At 44.7% G+C, this 12,288-nt stretch overlaps 1 protein-coding gene across 2 annotated transcripts in view; it reads right to left on the bottom strand.

The window, feature by feature from the left end:
• LOC126284716 (fatty acid-binding protein, muscle-like) overlaps positions 1-12,288 on the bottom strand; it is a 161,054-nt gene that overhangs the window by 107,120 nt on the left and 41,646 nt on the right. The window contains exon 1 of one of the 2 annotated variants that reach the window (XM_049983848.1): positions 8,539-8,724. The exons of the other annotated variant lie outside the window; for it this stretch is intronic. Within the exon in view, the coding sequence (XP_049839805.1) occupies positions 8,539-8,620 (82 nt within the window). The 5' untranslated portion in view covers positions 8,621-8,724. Of the gene's footprint in view, positions 1-8,538; positions 8,725-12,288 lie in introns of those variants that run through there. 2 annotated transcript variants of the gene reach the window in all.

The raw sequence follows: 12,288 nt of genomic DNA, 5'->3' as shown, positions 1-12,288 counted from the left end.
GGCGGTAAGGACTTGGTTGACTGCCATTACTGTACAGAATGGAACTTCCATCCATAAATCAGCTTCAAGCGTCTAGCTACTTTTCAAATCAGATAATGGGCGAAATATTTGATATTAAGTGTGTAAGAGAGAAAAACTTCATAAGAGGTTTGAAATGAAGTTTGAAGTTCGCTGGAAGTCGCCAAGTGCACGCATAATCAAACACTGAATGAGTACAGTCGGGTAATTTCCACTCAGCTTAAAATAAAATCTAGTTTTTTCACATATCTCAATGTTTATGACGTCGTATCTCCGGGACGGCGTGTCATACAGTGATATAATTTTGCAGGTACAGTCAGCGGTATAAGTAAATATTTTCTGCAAAATGTGTTGCTAACAGAGTTAGTCGCAAATAAGTAATAAATTAAAACGTAAGTGATAAATTATTTCCTTTCATTATTTTGCTAGGCGGTGTCAGCGATTAGAGTTTCGAAAAGGTTTGAATTTATGGGTACAGTTTGATGAAAGTCGCTAATTTCTCTGATTCTCAAATACTGGATGAATATAGTCCTAGTAATTTGCACGCCTTGAGTCACATTGCCTCATGAGACGTACACAGTTTCTATCTGTAATATTTGTCTTACTGTGTTAAGCCTCTGATATAAAATTATACGTCTTAATGACTAGAGTATGATAGCACTTTAAAGTAGGTCAGTAATTAAGTGAAATATTGAAATTCAAATTTTTCTAGCCCTTGGAAGCCGTTATATAGGCAACTTGCAACTGGGAGCGAGCACCGTGTTTGGGTTTTAGATATATAGATTTCCTTCTCTAAATCGCTTGGGGCTAATTCCGGGACGGCTCTCTTGAACAGGAGTCTGCCGATTTTATACCATATCCTTCCCCACTCCGAACTGATTCTCCGCGTATAATGATCTTGTCAGTCTCCCTAGCTGGTGAACACAGCTGACTGCCGTGCAGGGGACTTGCGTTCGACTTCTGGTATTGCCACTGATCTTTCCTCGGTGGAAGGACAGGTAAGGGTAGCAGTCAGCCTCGTGAGACCAGCTGAGGAGTTACTCGACTGATTAGTAGTGGTTCGAAAGGCAAGAAAACCGACAACACCCCGAAGAGCGGTGTGCTGACCACATGCCCTTTCATATCGCATCCGATGACGACATTGGCTGAGGATAACACGGCGATCGGTCGGAGCCTATTAACTCGTCTAGGGCTAGACCGTGAAACTTTACTTATAATGAGCTTCTCCTCGGTGAGATGTTAATCCCCAGTCTTCCTTCTTTCATATGGGTCTACTAACCAGTGGTTGACTATGTTCACTGTAACTTCACACAACTTCAACGTGACGATTCTTGAGGGCTCCCAGTACACTATTGCAGCTAAAAAACAACAAAAAGTTCCTGCATTCCGTTTCTGGTGAAACAGACTTCATACAGGATACTATTTCGCAAGACGAACTGGAGACCCGGCCGTAGCGGGATCAAGACTGCTCGCGTGGCTACCTACAGCAGCTCGCCAATTCAAAAGGAACCCGCATTGTCAGTTCGCCGTGCGAGCAGGGAAAGTGACTGCGGAAAACGACTTCGTGGGAAGCCACGAGAACTTGCCTTCCCAGTGTCATTAATTTTACTGACAAGGAGCAAGAGAAAGGTGTGATAGCACCGACAGAAAAGGCGACGAAATTTACAGCAAATGTTGACGATCAAAAGTTAAGTTTACGTCAGTGTGTGCAGCTTAGCGAAGCAGAGATACGATACCGAGTGAAGCAGGATTTAAATACCTGTCCCAAAGCGGAATAAGTGAAAAAATGGCTCTGAGCACTATGGGTCTTTACATCTGAGGTCATCAGTCCCCTAGAACTTAGAACTACTTAAACCTAACTGACCTAAGGACATCGCACACATCCATGCCCGAGGCAGGATTCGAACCTGCGACCGTAGCAGTCGAACGGTTCCAGACTGAAGCGCCTAGAACTGCTCGGCCACCGTAGCCGGTGAATAAGTGAAATTCACACAGTAAATATTTAATCGATTACATAGATAAATGTGGTGTTAAACAGCAATTTGCAGATTCGATCCACTATCATTCCTACGATTTTTGTCAGCCATTTATCCCTTATTTCCTGTCTGTAAATGTTCGTGAAAGCGAAAGTCGAGCTGCACCATCGTGCAGAGGCCACATTAAACTGTATGTCTCTATAATTGGCTGAGTAGGTCAGTTCGAAGGTCAGAGGAAGACGAGACCACATCACCTCCAGTAGTACTGTGCCTAGAAAAACACGGTGATGTTCAAACAAATCTTTCGGTCGATGTCAACTTTGCTTTTTAAAAAAAAACATTCACTGTATGTGACTGCGTAATCTGCGGACAGTCACAGTGAGTTACATACTTTGTTTAAACCAAACTAAACATCGAGAAACCTTTATTTTACACACTTTTGGCTAGATAACCAGTGACGACTTTTCTCTACTATTTTTGACACTCTTGTAACTAAGTTGGCTGCTCCTATATAGAGCATCCGGTACTGTTGCTAAGGGCATCAGGTAGCTTTGAGACATCACAGAATACGGACGTATGTTTCAGGCGGGCAAGCTCGGAAGTAATCGGGTCGTATTGTATCTTGTCTTTTAACGTACTCAAGGTGTAAGATACCCCCTGTTCCGGTTTACCATTTGACAGGAAATAAAGAAAAGTAGTGAGTCCTCTCGCACTGTACATTCAGAATTACGTGAACAATCGCAGGAACCAGGGACTTGTGCTTGAACAGTTTCCTGCAACCAGTGACTGGTTTATACTTTGGGCTAAAGCGTCATTCAGTTTCAGTATTCCGGTGAGGATCTAAGGGGAGCAATGAGAGACATGATACTCCCCCAGAACAACATTTCAGTAAAAGTTTTTATATTTTTACATATATTAACTTATAAGAATTCCAGATAACTTTCGGCAAATACAATATCGTGAGAACAGAATCTCTAAAGCGGTGATGAGTTCCAAATAATTACAAGCTTCATTTAACACAGCATACTTTTCAGTTGTGTTCGCTAAAGGATTCACTTGCAGGCCTTCTGGCTGCAGAAAACATTCCTGGAAGGGAAAGGATCACATTCACTAGCTGACTCTTTCTGCTGGCATCGACTAATCTGACACGGAACGTCAGCCCACAGAAGGAATCGAAAGAAAAACAGAAGTTGAAGGAAACCAAAACAGGACGGGAAAGAAGGTACGCTAAGGAAAACCTACGGAAACATTGACTTTCCCGAACGTACAGGGGCTGGACAAAAATATGGAATACCACGAGAAATACATGTTCGAACGTAAATGCAAATCCTAGCCAACCTTGTAAATTGAGCTGATGTATTTGATAAGGAACGGCACGCGCGCAGTGTCGTCAATGCGGTCCAAGTGTTCAGTCATATTCTGAACAGTGTTCAGTGTTGTTGTGATAGCATTATGTCGGACCTAATTAAATTCGAAAGTGGGCAAATTGTTGTTTCTTATATGGTGGATGCTTCGATAACCAAGGAAAACGAAGAGTTTGGTGTTTCAAGAAATAACCGCATCGAAGATTTATACCGCACGAAGGGAAAGCGGAAATACATCCGCTAACTCACAAATCGGACGAAAATGTATGTCAAGAAAAGGTCATAAAACCTGTATCACAGAGCAATGGAAGAAAGTCATTTGGTCGGACGAGTCTCGTTTCACACTTTTTCCAAATTCTGGCCGAGTTTACGTCGGAAGAGTGAAACATGGTTGGGGTTCGGTGATAATTTGGGCAATCATATCGTGCTATTCCATTAGCCTAACGGGTACTCTGCAAGCTCCAATTCGTACAAAGGATTAAATGTCCATTTTTGGTGATCAGGCCCATACCGCAGTACAATGTTTGTTCTCCAACGGTGGTGTTGTGTTCCAAGGCGATAGTACCCTTGTTCACACAGCTTGCATCGCCCAGAATTTATTTGTTTGCACGTGGATGGATCGTCGGATCTCCTTTAGCCAACACAGTCACAATATCTCAATATTATTGAGCCTTTGTGGTCTGCTTTGGTGAGGAGGGTGAGTGATAGCTACCAACGTCCATCATGGTTACCTAAACTTGGTGCTGTTTTCCAGGAAGAATGACATAAGATGGCGTTTAAAACCACACAGCATCTGTACTTATCCCTTTTCGGGATGAATGAAAGCGGTTGTGAATGACAATGGTTCTCCTGCACTGTATTAAGCATGGTAATGTGTTGTGTTTTTTATATTTCTGTATATTTGTCTGCCTCCTGTAGGTGGAAACGACAGAAAGATACAATACTTTTGTATCTGTTGTCTGCACACCTGTGCTCGCAATTTTACAGCTCACTGCAAGTGAAATACTAATAATGATGAGTGTACACAAAGATTTTTCACCGTGTATATTACGTACGAAGTTGTCAAAGTTACGAAAATTTGTTGCCATCATAATTCATAAAAGAATTGTGCGACACAGACACTTTTCAAATATTATGGACAAATTTCTTTCGGGTGATGTTTCTTTTTGAATTGCAGTTTCTTGTAACGTATTACGAAGTGATGTATTGAACGCTGGTGTAAACAACTTATAAACTCGTAAAACATTTAATACAATAAAAATAATATATTTTAATTTCCGTTTGTTTTCACTAGGTCAAGGAGGAAATTGTAAAAATTTGGAATGTAAAACCGGAAACAATCCAAAATATCGCTACTCATGATACGATGAAAGAACAATGATATTGCAATAAATTGACTCGCATTTGGGTGTGATTTTGCTGTAATTTCTGGAAGTCTGACACATGCCGCAATCCAAGTCAGTCTTCGAGATGAAGGCAGAAACGAAGGAAGATTAGTGATGATGATGATGATGATGATGATGATGATGATGATGACGATGATGATGGTGGTGGTGGTTGGTCCGTGGGGCGCTCATCTGAGTGGTCATCATCGCCCGTACAAAGTCCCAATTTTTGGCACAGTCCAATTTTTTTACTCAGTCCAATTTAGCCCCTCTCACGAATGATGATGATGATGATGATGTTGATGATAATGAAATGATAAAGACAACACAAACACCCAGTCCCCGGGCAGAGAAAATCCCCAACACGGCCGGGTATCGAACCCGGGACCCCGTGATCCAGAAGAAAGGTTGTTTTTTAAAGTCTCGTCCACACTGAGGTCATTAGAGACGGAGCACAAACTCGAAACGTTTCAAGGATGGGGAAGGAAATCGGCTGTGCCCTTTCAAAGAAACCATCCCGAAAATTTCCTTGAGCGAGGAAACCATAGAAAGCCTAAATCTGGTATTGAACCTTCGTCATTCCGAATACGATTCCCATGTACTAACCACTGGGCCATCTCTCTCGGAAAAAGACAGCTAACTCGACAGGATTAAGAATCTCTGCAAAGACACCAAAATTGACTAATACAAAAAGTGCCGCAAATATGTAAAACAGATATTGGGGAAAATGAAAAGGTAAAAAAATTTCAAACATTTGGGATAGACTATTCAATAAAATTGGCTCAGAAAGATCTGCTTTAGAAGAAAAGATACACAAAGTTGAAAAAGCGTATGGTAAAACTAAGCATATCTACAGCAAAAAGGGCTTGTACAAAAAGCCTAAAATAATGGTCTAGACATAGTAGTGAAACAAGGACGTCTGGATAGTAGCGAATGGCTAATATTAAACTACACACTCATAAATTTGAAATATTGAAAAGAAGAATTATACGTAAGATACTTGGTTCTTAGAAAAACGCAGAACCTAGAAAATCAAAAAGGAGCGATAAACATATCAGAACATAGAAATATATAAGAAACAATAAAACAGAGGAGATTACTGTTTTCTGGACATACATACAAAGTGGTTGACAGTTGGCTCGTTAGACGTATTTTCAAATATCTTAGAGAAAAGAAATTAACAATCACCAGAAGTCAAGGGTCAAGAAAGACTTGTAAAGGAATGACGTAAGAGAAGAAGTATTGGAAAGAGAAATACTTAGGGAAAAAGTTTTAATATTACAAGGATTCAAAGGCAGGGTGGAAAACAGAACTGGCATAAATCCGTCTGAAGACAGGAAAAAGAAACATGGTGAAACAGTGGAAGAGTACTGGAAAAAAGGAAAGAACAAAGGATTAAGGACTAAACCGGAACGTGTTCCATAGAGGACATTCACAGCAGGAGGAGAAGAAGAAGAACATATTGCACTTATTTTTAAAATCTTACGTATCTGTGGCTCATTTAAGGTGAGGGTGGCGGAAAGTTCCTCAAATGGTTCAAATGGCTCTGAGCACTATGGGACTTAACTTCTGAGGTCATCAGTCCGCTAGAACTTAGAATTATTTAAACCTAACTAACCTAAGGACATCACACATATCCGTGACCGAGGCAGGATTCGAACTGAAGCGCCTAGAACCTCTCGGGCACAGCGGCCGTCCGGAAAGTTGTATTGGAGGATGGAGGGGTGGGTGTGGAGAAGGTTGAGATGGGGACCAAGAACTTGGGCTCCCTACCCCGTTCTTCACCCCTTCCCAGAACCGTAACCTACTTGCCTGCCTGGCAGGACTGGTGGGACGTGGGACAGGCACATCAACCTTGCGACCGTTAATGTCGGCTGTCGAAACAGCAACCGGAATTTGACGAACCAGTTTTTCACCTCCGACCTTGAAGGTGAGTGATTTCAATTTCAGACTTCCCACCGAGGAAAATTCCATGGTGGCGCCGGAGTCAAAAACTGGGTCGTCGTCGAGGCAACTCGATCTGTTACGGAGGCGTCCACTGAAAATGTCAAATTATTGACGTCGTTTATATACTTCGCCCTGGATTGGGGAATGAAGATTCGTCTATAAGTAAAACAATACTCCGTAGGCCATCTTACGGTGTGTGGTTGAGGGTATTTTCTGTACCACTGTCACTTGCCTCCTGGCCTGTTCTAGTTGCGAAGGGTCTGGAGAAAAGATGTTAGCAAGCCTCCGCTCTATTTTCTAGGAACCTCCAATCGAGCCACAAAGGCACTTGCCCCCCTTCTAACAGCCGTGTACCGCAAGTCTCTAGAGGAACGGAAGGTTCCAAATGATTGGAAAAGAGCACAGGTAGTCCCAGTCTTCAAGAAGGGTCGTCGAGCAGATGCGCAAAACTGTAGACCTATATCTCTGACATCGATCTGTTGTAGAGTTTTAGAACATGTTTTTTGCTCGCGTATCATGTCGTTTTGGGAAACACAGAATCTACTCTGAAGGAATCAACATGGATTCCGGAAACAGCGATCGTGTGAGACCCAACTCGCTTTATTTGTTCATGAGATCCAGAAAATTTTAGATACAGGCACCCAGGTAGATGTTATTTTCCTTGACTTGCGGAAGGCGTTCGATACAGTTCCGCACTGTCGCCTGATAAACAAAGTAAGAGCCTACGGAATATCAGACCAGCTGAGTGGCTGGATTGAAGAGTTTTTAGCAAATAGAACAGAGCATGTTGTTATGCATGGAGAGACGTCTACAGACGTTAAAGTAACCTCTGGCGTGCCACAGGGGAGTGTTATGGGACCATTGCTTTTCACGATATATATAAATGACCTGGTAGATAGTGTCGGAAGTTCCATGCGGCTTTTCGCGGATGATGCTGTAGTACACAGAGAAGTTGCAGCATTAGAAAATTGTAGCGAAATGCAGGAAGATTGCAGCGGATACGCACTTGGTGAAGGGAGTGGCAACTGACCCTTAACATTGACAAATGTAATGTATTGCATGGAAAGAAAGACCCTTTATTGTATGATTATATGATAGCGGAACAAACACTGGTGGCAGTTACTTCTGTAATATATCTGGGAGTATGCGAGCGGAACGATTTGAAGTGGAATGACCATATAAAATGAACTGTTGGTAAGGCCGGTGCCAGGTTGACATTCATTGGGAGAGTGCTTAGAAGATGTAGTCCATCAATAAAGGAGGTGGCTTACAAAACACTCGTTCGAACTATACTTGAGTATTGCTCATCAGTGTGGGATCCGTACCAGATCGGGTTGACGGAGGAGATAGAGAAGATCCAAAGGAGAGCGGAGCGTTTCGTCACAGGGTTATTTGGTAACCGTGATAGCGTTTTGGAGATGTTTAGCAAACTCAAGTGGCAGGCTCTGCAAGAGAGGCGCTCTGCATCGCGGTGTAGCTTGCTCGCCAGGTTTCGAGAGGGTGCGTTTGTGGATGAGGTATCGAATATATTGCTTCCCCCTACTTATACCTCCCGAGGAGATCACGAATGTAAAATTAGAGATATTCGAGCGCGCACGGAGGCTTTCAGACAGTCGTTCTTCCCGCGAACCATACGCGACTGGAACAGAAAAGGGAGGTAATGACAGTGGCATGTAAAGTGCCCTCCGCCACACTCCGTTGGGTGGCTTGCGGAGCATAAATGTAGATGGAAGTTGCGGGTATGCTCGCGCAACAAACAGGGGACATGGCTGGCGGCGGAGGGTGTGTCCCGGACAGCAGATATTTATCGCGAATACGAGAGCGGTGCGGGCAGCAGTCGGGACTTACCGAGCTGCTTCATGACGGCATCGAAGTTCTCGCTGGAGGAGAGCTTGTACCTCTTTCCCAGGACACCGTCCAGCTCTGCCATCGCAGACTCGGTGAGTGAGTTCGCTAATCCGTTGGCAACCTTGGTGACGCCTGGCGGCAGACTGCGTGCAGCCGGGCTGGCCGGCCCAGACGCCCCCTGGCGCCCCGCCGCTAGGAGGGTGGCGGGTGGAGGGCGGAGGGTGGAGGGTGGAGGGTGGAGGGAGCTCCGCGCGCCAGCCAATGGGGGCGCGCGAGCCGGTGGCGTGGTTCTGCGCTACGCCGCGCTCCCCGGCGCCAGGCTGGGCCGGGACGCGCCGGGGACCGCACAACAGGCGGCCGCCGCGGCCGGGCGCGCCAATACTTCGGCGCTCGCTCGCTGCCCGCGCACTGCACGCCCGGGTCACGCTCCGCCTGTTCCAATACGTACACCATCCATTCGGAGCCACCAGAACCTCGCCGTGTTAACCCTGCCATACGCCCGGGTCACATTCGGGCTTTTCCAATACGTACACCACCATTCAGATCCACCAGAACCTCGCCGTGTTAACCCAGCCATACGCCCGGGTCACGTTCGGGCTGTTCCAATATGTACACCATGCATTCAGAGCCACCAGAACCTCGCCGTTTAACCCAGCCATACGCCCGTGTCACATTCGGGCTGTTCCAATACGTACACCACCATTCAGATCCACCAGGACCTCGCCGTGTTAACCCAGCCATACGCCCGGGTCACGTTCGGGCTGTTCCAGTACGTACACCATCCATTCAGAGCCACCAGAACCTCGCCGTTTAACCCAGCCATACACCCGCGTCACATTCGGGCTGTTCCAATACGTACACCACCATTCAGATCCACCAGATCCTCGCCGTGTTAACCCAGCCGTACGCCCGGGTCAAGCTCGGGCTATTCCAATACGTACACCACCATTCAGAGCCACCAGAACCTCGCCGTGTTAACCCAGCCACTAATCGGGATTTGACTTCAGCTATGTAGCATTCCATGTCATGGAATGAAATGTGTGACGAGGGCCTCCCGTCGGGTAGACTGGAATGAGACACTATGACTGCTGAGTGAGGTCTTCTTTATCCTGGATTTCGACGTATGGGGGTCGGAAAAAAATACTGAAACACCAAAGTGGCAACACACAACCATGTCTAATAACAGTAGGGAACCTGATGACTACCAAAAAAGCTTCATTCCATCTTGGAATTAATAAATACGGGTCCAAAGCGGTTTTAAAGGGAGTCTTACACCGCTCTCCCTGCAAAATAACAAGTTCAGTTAACGATCATGGATAGCGATCACACACCCTTCTGTCCAAACTAGACCACAACGATCAATAATACTCAGATTTAGTACCTGCAGTGGGCTGGGGAGATGCGTCAATTCATTCTCGTATTCGCAAAACTAGTCCTGTACAGTGCGAGCTGTGTGCACAGTGTAACACCTCGGTTCAGTTTACAGTGATAAAAGATATAGAAAGAATAATTTACAATTAAGAATAGAATTTTTAGAGTGTAAAATAGCGTAGAATCAGACTTCGGTAATTGCAGATCAAAATTATAGTACATCAGCAAGTAGTTAAACGTCTAAGTACAGCAAAGCTACGGAATCCCCGTCATGGAGAAGGTAGTGACGTCAAACTCTTGTGAAGAGAAGCCTATAAAAAGGCCTGATCGTCATTATTGCCGCCTTTCTTTCCTTGATTGTTTCATTGAAGGGTGGAGAACCCGTGTCACTCATCCAGACAATAATTAGATTGGACTTTAATGTGTTAAGATTCACGATAAACTGTTAGAATATTACGGAGATTAAAAGTGATGTAGTGTACGATCTCTGACTGTTGGTAGCAACGGAGTATTAACGGGATTTTAGGACTTTAGTGCTAGATTGGAACTTTACGGACATATAGAAGGCAGGAACTCAAATTATCTGCTGATACGAGTGAATTCAGAGGTACCGGTATTCAGATATTAACGTGTGGACTTTTGAAAGTGTCGTGTGCCGTTAGTGGCGAATCTGGGCGTAGAGCGCGTGCATATCGGCATTTGCGGACTATTTAGATTCCTCCAGGCTAGGATCCTTTTAAATAGACAATCATCCATCACCATATTAATCTTTAAATATAGAGTGAAAGTGAAATACAAGAGTGTTGCACTTATTTCAATTACCTAGCACTAATCAGTGAATGTTTTACGGAACCAAAGCTATTCAGCAGTACGTCAGCACCATCTAGCGGAAAGCGTAGGCATTAACTAACACGCTAACTGAAGTGAACGTTTACGTGTTTTACGGACTCCTTAATATGAACTTTTGTGACTCTTTGACGTCCCCACTTCCTCCGAAAGGTGGCGCAGGCTGTTTTAATCATAAAAGGGGAGAGTTTTAGCAGGGTAAATTACTAAATAAAAGCGATATTTACAAGACTCGCAGTAATAGCAAAACACAAGGCCCGCACCTCATCGGTGAGTCGTCGCTGTCACGTCGGGAAGTAAAACCGGAAAACCTAGCGACGATACGTATCTACCAGCAGACGTCGACGTGGAGTACCTAAAAAGGGAACGACAAGAGAGTTGGGGATGATTCAACAGGGGTACTACAGTCTTGGAACACATTCCACCTGATCAGCCAAAATGGTCACACAACCCTTGGCAGCAATGCGACTTCGCAGAATAGCCACAGGGCCCGTAGAATGTCACGGTGTTGTTGTGGTCTTCAGTCCAGAGATTGGTTTGATGCAGCTCTCCATGCTACTCTATCCTGTCCAAGTCACTTCATCTCCGAATAACGACTGCAACCTACATCCTTCTGAATCTGCTTGGTCTTCCTCTACGATTTTTACACTCCACGCTTGCCTCCAGTACTAAACCGGTGTTCCCTTGATGCCTCAGAACGTAATTCTGTTCAGTATCTCCTCATCAGTTATATGATCTACGCATCTAATCTTCAGCATTCTTCTGTAGTACTACATTTCGAAAGCTTCTATCCTCTTCTTGTCTAAACTAGTTATCGTCCATGTTTCACTTCCATACATAACTACATTCCATACAAATACTTCCAGTAAAAGCTTCCTGACACTTAAATCTATACTCGATGTTAACAAATTTCTTTTCTTCAGAAACGCTTTCCTTCCCATAGCCACTTTACATTTTATATCCTCCCTACTTCAGAGTCATCAGTTATTTTGCTTCCCAAATAGCAAACTCATTTACTCATGTCTCGGTATGGCTGCCCAATTCATCGCCGTATCCCCGCCACGTTTTACTCTTGGGACGAAAGCTCGGCTAGAAGCCGGAAACAGTGTGAAGCAAAAGTAATACAGCCAAATGACTTTCAACCATTGTTTAAGAGTCCAGGTTTTATGGCATCGGCATCACGCTCTCATCTCACGGACATTGGCGCCACTCATTAGTGCTTTAGGAATTCCAGCTTTCCCTGCAATAGCCTGCTGCTGGAGCTCATTTGTTTTGGTGCTGACAGAGTTCTCCAGTGCGACATTCAGTGTCGCAGTAACTTTTGCAGCTATCGTCCCCATATTTTCCGCCACAGTCTTCTTCAATGGTCGTTTGTCACGGTCACACAGCATACTTCGTCTGAGTATTGACAGCAGAGCCGGCCGGGGTGGCCGAGCGGTTCTAGGCGCTACAGTCTGGAACCGCGCTACCCCTACGGTCGCAGGTTCGAATCCTGCCTCGGGCATGGATGTGTGTGCTGTCCTTAGGTTGGTT

The sequence above is a fragment of the Schistocerca gregaria genome, chromosome 8 (genome assembly GCF_023897955.1).
Source record: "Schistocerca gregaria isolate iqSchGreg1 chromosome 8, iqSchGreg1.2, whole genome shotgun sequence".
In the NCBI taxonomy this organism is placed as follows: Eukaryota; Metazoa; Arthropoda; class Insecta; order Orthoptera; family Acrididae; genus Schistocerca; species Schistocerca gregaria.
Note: the sequence above shows the minus strand (reverse complement) of the source record. Positions and strands in the feature narration are given on the sequence as shown.